Source organism: Macrotis lagotis, chromosome 1 (assembly GCF_037893015.1).
Source record: "Macrotis lagotis isolate mMagLag1 chromosome 1, bilby.v1.9.chrom.fasta, whole genome shotgun sequence".
Taxonomy (NCBI): domain Eukaryota; kingdom Metazoa; phylum Chordata; class Mammalia; order Peramelemorphia; family Peramelidae; genus Macrotis; species Macrotis lagotis.
Window position 1 is genome coordinate 20,514,957 of NC_133658.1, and position 14,923 is coordinate 20,529,879.

Genomic DNA, 14,923 nt, shown 5'->3' on the forward strand with positions numbered 1-14,923 from the left:
TAATTCTGGGTGACTTAATGCTAGAGTGGGCTCAGATTACCAGACATGTCAGGGAGTCCTTGGGAGGAATGGAGTTGAAAATAGTAACAGCAATCATTGCTCTTTACTAAAGACTTGTGCACCTCATGACCTTCTCATCAATAACACTGTCTTCTGTTTACCTAAATGTTTACCTAAAAACTTCCTGGATGCACTCTCATAGCAAACATTGGCCACTGCTTTGGTTGAATATGAATATTTAACTTAGAGAGGATGAGTCTGTGATCAGTCAGCACTCTGCACCACATATTGCCTTTATCACTCTCATGGGCCCCAAGGCAAAATGAATATCAGAAGAATTAAAGTCAAGAGATTAGAATGTCTCTTGTAGCCAGAACAGCTTGTGGCTAATTTGGAGGGAAAACTGAGCCAACACACAGTTAGTGATGGTGGAGCAGAAAAGGAGTGGGCAACTTTCAGATATCTGGTGTACAGCACTGCATCTGTTCATCTGGGCCAGAACACTCACAAACACCAAGACTGGTTAGATGAAAATGATGGGGATATAAACAGAAGCTGCTAAAAGAAAATAGAGATCTCCACAGGGTTTACCAGCAGGATAGTTCATCCATTTCCACGAAGGCAGCATTTAATTCCATTAAAAGTGAATTCCAAGCAAAGCTGAGACTTGGCTCAGTAAGAAGGCAGATGAAAGTTAATTTTATGCAGACAGTAACAAACCTATTTATGGGCCAAAGACATATGGTGCATCTCAACTACTCATTGCTGATGGATCCACATTGAGTGATGTTAGGGACTTGATCCTAGAGTCATGGACTGAACACATCCATAATGATCTTAAAAGACCATCATCCATCAATGCAGAAGTCATTTACCACTTACCTCTAGTTGAAGTCAATCAGTCTCTAACTGAAGTTCCAGCTGAAGAAGAGGTTTTGAAGGACATTGGGCTCTTTTCAAGTGGCAAAGCACTTGGTGTTGATTCTATTCTAGATGAGATCTGCAAGGTGGGCAGTCCATTGATCATCCAAAATCTAACTGAAATTTTCAAGCTTATATGACATGAAGAGGTTTCCCCCCCAAGAATTCAAGGATGCCTCCATCATCCATTGCTATAAAGGTCAAAGAAATAGACCATCCTATAACAATCACAGGGGTATTTCTCTTTTAATTGTGTCTGGTAGGATTCTTGCCATAGTCCTTCCCAATGCTGATCCTTCACCTGGATGTTGGTCACTCTCCTGAGAGCCAGTGTGGCTTCAGAAAGGGTAGAGGATATGATGTTTGCTGCCTGACAACTCCAGGAAAAATGCCAGGCACAGAGCAGAGGTCTGTACACAACATTTGTAGATCTTGACTTAAGTCCTTTGATACCATCAGTTGTGAAGGTTTGTGGAAAATTTTGTCAAAATTTGGTTGCCTGGAAAAGTTTATCAATTTCATGAGGGCATACATGCCAGGGTTCTGAATAGTGGATGATGCTTTCAAGATTTCCCAGTCACCAGTGGAGTCAAAAAAGGATGTGTCCTTGCTCTCATACTTTTTTGATATGATGTTTTCAGCCATGTTAACAAATGTCTTCAATGAGGATTAACATGGCCTCAAGGTCAGCTACTGCACTGGTAGCAAATTCTTTAACTTGAAAAGGCTACAAGCCAAGACCAAAGTGGAGGGAGTGTTGGTGCATGATCTTCTGTTTGCAGATGATTTTGCACTCAATGAAGCCTTTGAAGTTGAGATGCAACAAAACATGGATCAATTCTCTGCTGCTTATGCTCATTTTGGTCTAACAATTAACACCAAGAACACCCAGGTGCTCCATCAGCCAGAACCATGCCATCCATATATGGAACCATCGATTGCAGCAAATGGAGAAGTTTTGAGTATTGTGGGCAAGTTCACTTATCTTGGCAGTGTCCTTGGAAGAGGTACACATTGACAATGATATTGACACTCGAATTGCCAGAGCCTAGCTCAGTATTTGTGACACTCTGAAAGAATGTGTGGGAGAGAAGAGGTATTAGACTGAAGGTCTACAGAGCCATTGTGTTGACCTCATTGTTATTTGCCTGTGAGTCTGGACAGTCTACCAGTGCTATCTCAGGAAACTGAATCTCTTCCATTTAAATTGTCTTAGGAAGATTCTGATGATCACCTGGCAGGAGAAGATGCTAGATACTGAACTTTTTTCTTGCCTAGCTCTCCCACATGCACTCACAAGGGAGTCAGAAGAAACAATGTGGAGACACCCTGAAGGTCTCATTGAACAACTTTAAAATTGATTATACAGCTTAGAACATACTGGCACAGGACTGTCTCAGTGAGGGTGCTGCACTCTATGAGGAAGGCAGAATTGAAGCAGCTCAAAAGAAATGTCACATATGTAAGCTTAGAGTACCCACCCTAGGTGTTCACATGGACTATTTGTGCCTAACCTGTGGAAGAGCATTTTGAGCTCATATTGGTCTGATCCGCCATAGTGAGATGCACCAATTTATCTCAAACATAGGGATGTCATTTTGGTCTTTTTTCAATAACAAAGGACAAGAACCAACCAAGAAACTCATGCCTAGAACCTGCCTATGAAAAGGATCTCTAGAAACTAAATTACTTTTATCAAATTCATTATATGTATTATATCAATCATTATAAAAATGATAACTCCTAATATTCCCTCCTTTTTGGTCAATAAGGGCATAGCCCCTCCTAGGCTGATGATTTTGATTTGTCATTTGCTTTAGACATTTGACACAGATTTACAAAATTTCCAGATAATACAAATTTGCTATAAGAGGGAAAAGAGCTAACATATCACAGGGGAAAACCTCCCTTAGCTCTATTTGATTCCAGGTATGTCTTACCAGACAATCAATTATGTTGTCACAGAATGTTAAAGGCTCAAGATTCATCAGGTGCGGAATTCTTCTTTTCCAGAAAGTAAATAGCATAATAGGGAAATAGAGTCAAGACAATCCTACCTAGGTCATGACCCTCATAACCCTTTCCCAAGTACAGACATTCACCTTAGCAATTCTCAGACTGTCACACATGCCAATCTTTATTATTGGCTTTATGACAACCATCCTTATAATCAAAAGAAATTAAAGTCCCAAGAATTTTATCCTTAAATAGGGAAAACATCATTAACTACAGCTTAAAGCTTTAATATATTTGGGCATTTAGGGAAATAAAAACTACTACTTCTATGATCCATTAAAACCAGGTGAATAAGAGCAATGAGAAAGAAAAGTCTTAGTTTATAGATGGTGAAACTATAAATCCCAGTCCATGTCTGGTGTTTTTGGGTCTATGGTCTTCATAAGACATTGGCTGCTTCTCAGCTTGGGGGTCCTGGGAACCGTAGTCTATCTCAGATGTCAGGTGCTTCAGAACCATTTGATTTTCAAGGTCAGATCACCTGTGAGTTCCACAGTACAAATGGGTGGTATTGCCCTTTTAAGGTGCTTCAGATGGATCCAGAACTCTATTCCCTGGCTTAACAGCAGTGAAGATGAGTAGATCTGGAAACGGACATTTTCGTCATGGTCCTAATGAGTGTTTTCAAAGATATCTTTTCCAGTCACTGAGTTGGATCAGGGGCTGAGTCTCAGATGGAATTTATAAAGAATGGAACTATGAGACAAGTTGGTAAGAATCTGATATCATCTGTGCCAACTCAATGTAGTATTGCAGGAGGGAACCTTTAATTGCTATGCTTCTCAGCTATAGGTACAGTAGCACTGGGAGTCCTGTTACTATCTTATAGAGACTGAGCTTATAAGAAGCAAAGAGTTGGAATCTAAGGCCTAACAAAGCTAAAGGAAAGACTTTGGGGCCAGGGGATATCTAGTTCTTCAGAGATTTTAGCAAGGAAGGTCTTAAGTATTCCATTAAGTCTTTCAATCATTGTTTTGGATTGGGAGTGATAAACACAATGATGATAGATGCTGCAGTTTAGCTAAGCTCTTCTGAATGGGCAATGCTGTCACTGTGAATTTCTTTGGAAACCCTCCCCCTTCCCCATAATGGAATAGTTTTTTTCTTTTCTATTTTTTTTGTTTTTTCAAGGAAATGGGGTTAAGTGACTTGCCCAAGGTGACACAGCTAAGTAATTATTAGCTGTCTGAGGTTGTATTTGAACTCAGGTCTTCCTGATTCCAGGGCTGGTGCTCTATCCATTGTGCCACTTAGATGCCCCCAGGAATAGTTTTTTTCTAAGAGAATTTTTCTACCTCAGAGGCTTCTCTTTACCCACGGGGAAAACATGCAGACCATAATCAAAACAAATTTGTTACCAAGAGCAGATGGTAGTTGGATGAAGTTGGTCTTCCAGGGTTTCAAGGTACATTTGAAAGAGGAAACTGTCCTCAAACTGGCTTACTGACATGGATGCTTTGTATTTGGGGCAGGTGGGGCACATCTCATAGGCAATGACAGCTGACCTGTGAAAACTTTCCCACCTATATGTATGTGATGGAACACAATTGTTCTCTAAGAAATCATGAAAGATGGGATTTCAGAAAAGCCTGGAAAGACTTGCATGAATTGCTGCAGAGTGATGCAGAACCAGAAGAACATTGTACAAATTAATAACAATATGAGGTGATGATCAACCATGATGGACTTGCTCATTCCATCAGTGCAATAATCAGGGAAAATTTTATGGGATCTGTAATGGAGAATACCATCTGTATTCAGAGAAGGAACTGTGAAGTTTAAACAAAGTCCAATACTTAATATCTTCAATTTTGAAAAGTTGTCTTTATAATATGTCATTTTACTGTCTGTAATGTTTTCTTCATTTGCTTTGGATCTGATTCTTCTCTCACAAGTTCAATTCTAATCTGTGCTTCTCATGGAAGCAAATGGAAAGACTATATCAGATTGCATTCTGTTGGGGGCAGGGGATGGAAGGAAGCGGGGGGAGCTGTAAAACTCAAAAATGATTGGTAGCAATTCCCACGGAATGTAATTGGAAAACAAATAAAATATTTATAAGATTAAAAAAAAGAAAACTTCCCCACCAATATTTTCAAACAAATTCAACCAGCTGGTCAGGTGTCCAATGACTGACTGAATGAAGGTGTTCCATAATAAGGAGGGATAAATTCTTAGGAAGTACTGTAAGTCCAGTTGGGCCCCTTAGTCTTTTCAAGTTTACATCCCTGCTTTTGAAGTCTGTCTTGGTTTGTGGTTTTAGTTGCTTGGTCAGCCAAGTTGAGTTCCACTAACTTGAATACTATATCTTGAACTATGCCCTGGAATCTCAATTACCATTGCAGTCTGAGGAAGCAGTAAATAGTTTACCAGATGAGAAATCAGTTTCTGAATTTAATGGGCCATCCTGAAGAGATAAGGAAGCTCTGATCCTAAAGTCATGAGTCACCCCAAGACATCCCTGCTATCTCAAGTTCACTTCATTGTGCTGAATGGGTAACAGGTAATGATGAAGCTTCAGCCACTTCTGTGATGGTAGGGATGCCATAACCAGCAACCTTCTTCATTTCTGAGTTAGGATCCTTCAATAGACAGTCAAAGTCCACTTCCTCTAGCTCTGTGACCTTGGGCAAGAAATTTAACTTCCTGATTCATATCTGGCCACTAGATCCAGGTAGCTCTGGAGGAGAAAGTGAGGCTGGTAAGGTAGCCAGTATCCCCTTACTCAATCCAATTCACATGTTTGTCATGACATCACTTCCCTGATGTCATAGTCTTCTGTGAGGATGAAGGACAAACATCAAATCAAAATCCTTCTAAAGAAGTTTCCTTCAAATTCACCCAGGAGCAAAACAAAGATCATGGTCATGTTCTCAACTCTCACTGCCCACATCAGATAGAAGAAAGTATAAAAGGGCATAAATGTAATCACCATCTAGGTCTGGGAAATCCTTATTTTCTTTGGCATATTTAAAGCACAGGATATCTCACAGTGGTTTTTTAATACAGAACTCACTTTCTCTGCAGCTTTTCTTCAATCTAAAATGAATTTTTGGTAGGTTTTTTTTTTTTTGCAACAAGGAAATAACTAATCAACGGTGGCAGGAAAGTCAACACCCTTTAATATGCACAGCACATTGATGTGGACCTTGAAACCAGACCCATAAAGGATTTAAGAGGAGTAGAGCGGTTGGCAAGGGACATTCATGACTGAGAGGAAAAATCACATTGGTAATGCCAATTTGTTAATACATTTGTCCACCAGGTCAAGTAACGCCATGATTCATGAGATTTGTGGAAGCCAAGACTTTCATAAAGTCTTTGAGCTGCATGATTGGAATCACTCGTCTCTAGGATCACTCCATCATACCCATGGTCACGGGCAAATTGGAGCACAGTCTGGACCAAGGTCCTGGCCAGCCCTTGGCCTCGATGCTCCCTCTTAACAGATAAACGGAGCAGTTCCAGATATTTTCCTCCTCTCTTTGGCCTCTCTGCTGGACGGGCAGCCACAATGCCCACTAACTGGTGTTCAGACTCTGCCACCCACAAATTGGAGTCTCTTGTACTCAGGTAGGATTTCTGGATATCCAACAGGTCAGTTTGCAAGGCACGATCTACATACTGGAATGCAGATTTCCTAAAAGTCAGCCACTGGCCAGTGGAGATGACAAAAAAAGACAGGAGAGACAAGAGGAGGGAGCCAGAGCCTAAGACCAGCAAAATAGGCACCCCCAAGAGAATCAGGGAAGATCTTGTATTCTTCATAAAAGGCCAGAATTCAGAAGACATATTTCCTAGCAATCCCTGAGAAAAAATATCCCTTACGGCCTTCCAGTCTTGGTCCTGGTATCTCCTGATGTGGGAGGGAGCCATGGATGTTTCTGTCTCTGTCTCCTGGAAATTCCACAGAAGAGATCAGAATGAGTCTTTAGAATTCCCTCCTTCCCACCTCAGAGCAACACTGATCTCCTTGGGGCTCCCTTCATTCCTGAGTCAAGGAAGGCTACCCCCCACCCCAATCTGCCCCAGCCACTCTGGAGAACAGCTACCTGGAGACCGAAGCAGGGAAAGCATAGCAAAGAAGAAGCTTGAGTGCTCAAAGGGATTTTGAAACTGTTTTGCCTAGCCCACTCATTTTTTAGGACAGCAAAATGAGAGACCATCTAGACCAACTCCATTTGACAAATAAGGAAACAGTTCAGAGTAGTTAATCCAGGGCCAAGGCGTTTGTGTCAGAAGAAAGATTTAAACAGAGCTCTCCTTGTCTAGTCTTCTGCTAGTCTAAAATAAGTGACTTCACCAAAGTAAATGGGGGGACAGAAGAAGACAGGGCTAAAGAAGCTCAGAAGTCCCCTTAGACTACCACAGAATGGGAATGAAATGCTTTTCCTCGCCATGCAGATGCTTAACAAATCAGGAATTAGTAGAGCAGGGAAGCTATGCCTTGGCTCTGGGCTGGCTTGCTCTCTCTCTCTCTCTCTCTCTCTCTCTCTCTCTGTCTCTGTCTCTGTTTCTCTTTGTCTTTCTCACCCTGTTTCTGTCTCTGTCTCTGTCTGTCTCACTATCTGTGTCTCTTTTCATCCCTCCCTTCTCCTCTCTCTCTATACTTCTCTCCTTCCCTTCTCCCCACCTCACCCACTTCCACCCCCCTTTCCTCTGTTTATGACTGCCTCTCTGTTCCTCTATCTCTCCATCCTACCTCCTTCCCAATTATTCTCCCTTACTCCTTTCTCTTTGTCTCTCAGTCTCTACCTCTTTATGTCTCAGTCTCTTTCTCTTGTTGTCTCTCCAGTTTTCTCTGTCTCTCCCTCTCTCTCCCCCATCTCTCTCTCCTCCCCCCTCCTCCTTTCTCCTCTGGCTCTGTTTCTATCTCTCTGTGCATCTCTGTTCCTCTGTCTCTCTCTCTGTGTCTCTCTGTACCCTCCTCACCTGCTGCCTTTCCAGACTCCAGGTGTTGGCTGCCAGTTCTCTGGGTTCCTCAGTCCCAATTCTGCTGCATCGTTCTCTGCCCTCTTATATAACAGGCTCCCTTTTATGACTCCCAGCCCATGTGGGGCTCTCCACCCCTTGCTGATTGAAAAGGCCAAGGTCCCAACTTTCCCTCTTTCTGAGGACCTCTGGCTCCGCCCCCTGCTTAGCAGATTTGATCTGAGAAGATAGCATGGAGTCCCACAGCCTCAAAGGTGAAGGGCAGATGGCCTCAATGTCACCCTCTTTTCATCTCGTTTCTACTTAACTGTTTGCACGTCTCCCCCCCCAGTTTCTTGTGAACCCTTGAAGACAAGAGATTTCTTTTCTTTCTATTCCTGTTGCTTATGGCATTGCCTGAAATACAGTAGGTGCTTAATATATGCCTGTCTTCCCTCTGAGATGGTCTAGATCATTATTCCATGTGTTGCCAAGAAGTTTTTGATCGGGTACAAGTTGAACCAGAAGCCAAACAAGTTGAGCTTCTATTTTTAAAATTCAGGGTTAAGCCACAAATGATGACTTGACTTCCTGCCCCTCAGTTGGACAGAATCTCCACATCTTCATTCATTTAACTGTTGCCCAAGTGCATTCTCAAGACAAGGGCCTATGTTGGACTCTGCAGACCCCAAGAGCTTTGTCCTTAGGGAAAGCAATGCCTTCTGTAGAGTGGGCAGCTAAGACATATTTCATGTAATGAATGGACCTTGCTCTTTCCCATAGTCCCTGAAAATACTCAGAGCCTTTTTGAAGACTCCTCTACAAATAACCAATCAAATGTGAAGACCAGATTGTCATAGATTACACCTGTTATTTCATTTTATTCTTACAACAATCCTGAGGAAGATGTGACTATTGTTCTTATTTTATTATTTCAGGAAACTGAGGCAGACAGATGTTAAGTTGATGACTCTCTGTCCCTATGGGACTCCTTGTCAAATGGAAGTTCCTTCCAAAGGCAAAGTCATAGGGGAGATAGTTGGAGCTCTGTTTATTGCCTGATTTTCAAGGCAATATGTTTAGGGGGAAGAGGCTATACTCATGTTAGATATGCAAAACAAAACATGGCAAGCTGAGGAGGCAGGGCAATCCCAAAGCAAAAGTCTTACCTTCAGTTCAGGGTAAAGTGTAAATTAAGGACCCATTTAGAGTGAATATATAATAATGAAAACTAGGTTGGCATGTTGTGGTCCCTTTGTTGTTATTTGTCCTTCCTTTTCAAAGTAGACCGATGACATCAGGAGGGCAATAGCTTTCCTTGCAAGTGAATTGGATTTAAGTGTGGCAGACTATTCAGGCTTAACAGCTTCACTCTCTTCCAGAGTCGTCAGAGTGGCAAGACATATATCAAGACAACTGGAGTTGGCCATTGAACCTTGGAACTAGAACTTTAACTTGTTCCAGATCAGTAATTTTCTTCCAACACACCTATGAAGGATATAGACAATCTCAGAGGGAAGACACTGAAGTTAGGCAAACTCTTTAAACCTGGGAAACATGTGAAGCCACCTGTCAAGATTTCTTAGATCCTGATTCTGGCATCCAGCACATAAGCTATTCATCTCATTTTTCTGTCATCTACAAATTTGATATGGATAGCACCTGTTCCTTCATCCAAACCAACTGATCCCAGGCTATATAGTCGAGAGGCAATGATAGATTACTAGGGTGCATCATCATAGATTCCCATCTAAACTGATCCCAGCCTGCTAACTGCTTTTTTCTAATGGCAAGACCACATCTCTAAACCTTCTTTACAAAGAAAGAAAAAAAATTAAATATTCACCTGAAATCTAAGTGTATGTCCACACTAGACCTGTACTTCTAGTCTAATTTTTGAAATTTTGAAAAATATAACTTCAATCTTGCACAATGTAAACCCAATGAAGCTGAATATTCTATAATCAATTTTATAACAATTTAGTTTCTAGAGATCCTTTTCATAGGCAGGTTATAGATATGGAAAATAATAAAATGAGGTAGTAATTTGTGTTAATGAGGACAGGTTCTGCCCTGACCTGAGCTAGCCTGTGCTAAATAAAATGTTTCTGCATAATTTGTACTGAACCATAAGCCCTACAAGCTATTCAATCAACCCAGCAGTTCCCACAGGATTCCTACTTAAATGATCAAAAGTGATGTAATCCTTATAATTATAGGGCAGCCAGGTGGCACAGTAGATAGAGCACTGGCTTTGGATTTAGGAGGGCAGGAGTTTGAACCCCAGTCTCAGACATTTGACTTGCTGTGTAACCTTGGACAAATCACTTAACCCTGATTGCCTCACATCCAGGGCCATCTCCAGTCTTCTTGATTCATTTCTGGCCATTATCCAGATGGAGGAGAAAGTGAAGCTGAGAACTTAGCACAGCCCCCCTCGCTCAAATTCACTTCTTGTGCTTGTCATGGCATCACCTCCTTGATGTCAGGGTCGTCTTCAAGAATGAAGGACAAACATCAATGGTGGTGTAGTCCTGCATGGTGGGCTTGTCCCAGGAAGATCACTCAAACCCCCAATCTTATTGTTCTGTGATCCATTTCCCATTTACGATTATGTATTAAATATCTACCACTGTAACAACAAAATGGAGCTCCAAGAAATGGAATAATCCCATTATTTCCAACAAGGTTCCTTAGAAAGAAATTAATTGCTAAACTACTATCAACTTTACTGGTGCTGATTCTGGCCTTTTTTGTCATGCCCACATTAGAGGCAGCTCAGTAAGAACTTAGTTAGCATCCTCCATTCCCTTTAGTATTTTCTGTCCTAGGAAAAACACACTGGGTACATTTGGCACATAAATATGATTCTCTTTTTCATTTCTTTTTCTTGCTTTTTTTAAAAGTTTTTTTTTTTTGCAAGGCAAATGGGGTTAAGTGGCTTGCTCAAGCTAGGTAAACTCCATGGTTTTCTATCTGGATACAGCCCAAAATTGTTCTTGATTGTTGCACTGATGTAATGAGCTAGTCCTTCAAGGTTGAGCATCACCCCCATGTTGCTGTTAGGATATACAGTGTTTTTCTGGTCCTGCTCATCTCACTCAGCATCAGTTCATGCAAATCCCTCCAGGCTTCCCTGAAATCCTGTGCCTCCTGGTTTCTAATAGAACAATAGTGTTCCATGACATACATATACCACAGTTTTCTAAGCCATTCCCCAATTGAAGGACATTTACTTGATTTCCAATTCTTTGCCACCACAAACAGGGCTGCTATGAATATTTTTGTACTAGTGATGTTTTTAACTCTTTTTCATCATCTCTTCATGGTATAGACACAGTAGTGGTATTGCTGGGTCAAAGGGTATACACATTTTTGTTGCCCATTGGGCATAGTTCCAAATTTCTCTCCAGAAAGGTTGGATGAAGAACATTTCATTTCAGTGGCTGAGACTGGTGCTGGAAAATGCTTAAAACTTGGTTAGACAAAGAATCTGAGATCATCCACTGTATCCCAAATCATTGACATTACCACTAGACTCATGACTCAGGGAGAGAGAGAGGATCAACACTTTGTACAACTATGCCTCACTTAAATTCAATTCATACCCAAATCAAAAGATATGACCCAGACCATTTTTAGCAAATGTTCATATGGAATATTTGTGCCCAAGCTGTGGTAGAACCTTCTGAACTCATTGTTTCTAGCAACCACAGTGGGACAAACACACTGTACCATTGTCCTTCATTATCAAAGAAGACTATGACATCAGGGAAATGATACCATGGCAAATGCATGAATCAGATTGGCGTGAGGGGGTACTGTGCTAAGTCACCAGTCTCACTTTCTCCTCTAGAGCCATCTCTTCCAGTGGGTCAGATAAGGGATCAGATCTATTGAAGATGGCCCTGAATGTGAAGCAATCAGGATTAAGTGACTTGTCCATGGTTACAGAGCTAGAAGGAGTGGACTTTGATCATCTATGGAAGGATCCTTGCTCAGAAATAAGGAAGGTTGCTGGCTATGGCATCCTTAACCTCACAGATGTAGCTGAATCACATAAAAATTACTAGCTGACTTATTGACTTCACCTCAGAGGAAGAACCAGATAGAAAGTAACAGAGCATCTGAGACCAGATTTGAACTCAGGTTCTTCTTATTCTAGGGTCAGTGCTCTATCTACTGGGCCACTCTTGACTCCAACATAATGATATCATTTTTTGTCTTTGATTATGCAGGACAACACCTATCATCACCCATGCCTGGGATTTTGGAAGTGTATAGTAAATAAATGTTGAGTGACTATTGAGTCAGAATGTTTGATATAAAACATCTCTCCCAAAATTCAATTCAATATACCTCTATTAAGCACCATGTGTCAGACACCATGTTAAGCATTAGGGATAAACAAAAGGCTTTCCTCTCAATGGTGGTGGAAAAATGGACCACCAGTGGACTAAGGGAGCAACATGTTTCATGGGATCCAAACCAAGCTACTGATGGAAACTGGAGAGTTAGCTGGAATATTCATTATATGACATACTCTTTCACAAGAACACACGGAGTCCAGGAGAAAGTGGACTCACACTTTCAGAGGACTGAGAGTAAAGAAGTAATTACAGTTCCAGAATTCTGGAAGTTTTAAACTCCTATTCTTGGGATCCTCACAAAGTTTTCCTTAAGCATGGGGGACTGGTATCTTCCTGCCCTTGACTCCCAGTGTAGATGCTACTGCCAGCTAAACAGAATATGTGGCTAGGATAGTGATGGGAAAAATGAGAGGTCTATGTTCTTTGAACCCTCTAGGGCCTGCCAAGTTCCTCCTCTGGCCAAAAGAGTAAGACAAGAAGCCAAGCACAAGCTGAGGGCTCCCAATCCCCACTAGCTGACTCTTTCTCTGAGGTCAAGTCAGTAGCATATCTTTTATATGCTAAGCGCAAAATCTACCCTCAAAGAGCTCACTTACAAATTGGGAGACAACTCAAAAACAACTATGTATAGATAAAACCCATATAAATATATATGCACACACATCATATATATGACACCTGTGTGTGTGTGTGTGTGTGTGTGTGTGTGTGTGTGTGTAACATTGGACGCAACCTCAGAGGAAGAACAATAAAATTGAAGAGAACTGGAAGACTTCTTGAAGAGATTTTGACCTGAGACTTGGTAGAGATGAGGAGAGAGAACATTCCAGGTCTGGGGTCAGCTGGGAAAATGCTCAGAGCTTAAATAAGCTGAGATTGAGTCACTCTCTAAGGATGCTAGGAGGCAAGACTTCTCATGGAATGTCTCCTGGGAAGAGCAGCAAGAAGGTCAGTCTCTCTAGGTCACCAAGTAATCAGGAGAGTGAGGAGATTAGAAAAGGAGAGAAGGGTCAAATTAGGAAAGGTCTTAAAAGCCAAAGAATTTTATATTGGATCCTAGAGCTAATAGGGAACTACTGGAGTTGATTCAGCTTTGGCAGCTGAGGATGAATGTGCTGAGGCAGGGAGAGGCTAGAGGGCTCTCATAACCAGGCCAATCTTACATTTATTCTCTTCCTTGATAACAGTAATATTGGCCTTCTTGCTATGCTTTATACAAGATTCTCCATCTCCCTGCTGAGGACATTTTCCCTCTTTACTTTGTCATTCTTGTCATTCTCTCCCTTCCCGTTTCTCATGTCTCATCTCAAATCCCAATGGTCTTTTCCCAGTCCATTGCTTCTAGTTCCTTTCTTCTGAGCATCTTCAGCTTACCCTGCCTATAACTTGTACGAACTTAGGAATTTCCAAGTTGTTTTCCCCACTAGAATGTGAACTCTCAGAGGGCAGGGACTGTTTTTGCCTTTATTTGCACCTTGCTTAGTGTCTGGCACATAACAGGAGCTTGTTGTAAATATTTGTTGACTTGAGGTAGAGCTATCACTCAGAAGATTATGACAGTAGTCCGCACCTCATGTGATGTTGATCTGCACCTTTGTGGTGGTCCTGTCAGAGGAGAGAAGTGGGCATATACATGCACTGTGAATATAGACTCAATTGGCCTCAGCAATAGACTGTTAATGGGAAGCGGGTAAAAGTGATGAGAGGGTGCTCCCCAGACTGTAAACCTGAGTGACTGGGAGGGTATTGGTGACCTCAACAGTAATAGGGGAGTTATGAAGAAGGAATGTTTGGTGGTTTTATAGAATATTAGAACAGAGGTGGACTTTGGGGATCACTTAGTTCAATCCTTTCATTTGATGATAGAGGTTAAGGGACTTATGATCACAAAGCTTCTAAGTGGTTAATCTGTGACATTGGCTCAGGTCTTCAAATCTAATGCTTAGCTCAAGCCACATTCTGAATTCTATGTCCAGTATCTTGATTAACCTCTTCACTCCTTAAACTTGTGATCTCACCTGCTTGGTGTGTGTGTTTGTGTGTGTGTGTGTGGTGTGTGTGTGTGTGTGTCTTAGGGAGGTGCAGGTGGGAAGGAAGGGGGGTGATTAACCTCACCCTGGAGAAGAAAGAAGGCAGCCACTCTCCAATGTGTAAATAGAGTGGACTGCTAGAGTCTAATTTACTTTGTGGTCTTACTTAGTTCTGTGCTGGGAAGACCTACATGCTGGAGCCAGTCAATAGAGAAGCCAAGCCAAGTTAAGACTATCTGGGTGAGGGGAAGATGATGAAGTTCATGCTTTCACAAAACCACATGGACCATGTGATTGGGAGGTTTGGTCATTGTCTCTTGTGGTTACTTTCAGTAATTCCCTGGGATGACTCTGAACTTGATGATTGTTTTGGGCTAGTCCATCTATTCTAGGCCAAGGGATTGTCTCCAATCCACAAGAATAGCCTGAGCCAATCAAATTAGCTGAGATTGAATCATAAACTATGGATGCTAGGAGGCAAGATCAGAATCATTGAGATGATTTTCTGGGAATGGTGGTACCTATGACTGTGACATAATCTTGTGAAACTGATCAAGCTTTCTAGGCCAATCAGGAGAGAGGACATGGGACTTCTTATACTCAAGACCAAATATTAATATAGATAAAGTAATTAGTGGAAAAATGAGAATTCCAAGGGTTGAGGGTATGCCAAAA

The 14,923-nt window shown here is 41.6% G+C and overlaps 1 protein-coding gene across 1 annotated transcript; it reads right to left on the reverse strand.

The window, feature by feature from the left end:
- Positions 1 to 3,093: 3,093 nt before the first annotated feature.
- On the reverse strand, positions 3,094 to 8,058 carry LOC141512784 (N-acetyltransferase 8-like). Its single transcript, XM_074221999.1, has 2 exons — positions 7,870 to 8,058; positions 3,094 to 6,834 (listed from the first exon to the last, which is right to left on the reverse strand). Exon 2 carries the CDS (start codon positions 6,811 to 6,813, stop codon positions 6,142 to 6,144), a length of 672 nt encoding a protein of 223 aa, XP_074078100.1. The 5' UTR covers positions 6,814 to 6,834; positions 7,870 to 8,058; the 3' UTR covers positions 3,094 to 6,141.
- Positions 8,059 to 14,923: the final 6,865 nt, after the last annotated feature.

What these genes read in the sequence shown, in the direction of transcription:
- LOC141512784 (XM_074221999.1), bottom strand. Translation starts at nt 6,813, where the DNA reads ATGGCTCCCTCCCACATCAGGAGATACCAGGACCAAGACTGGAAGGCC.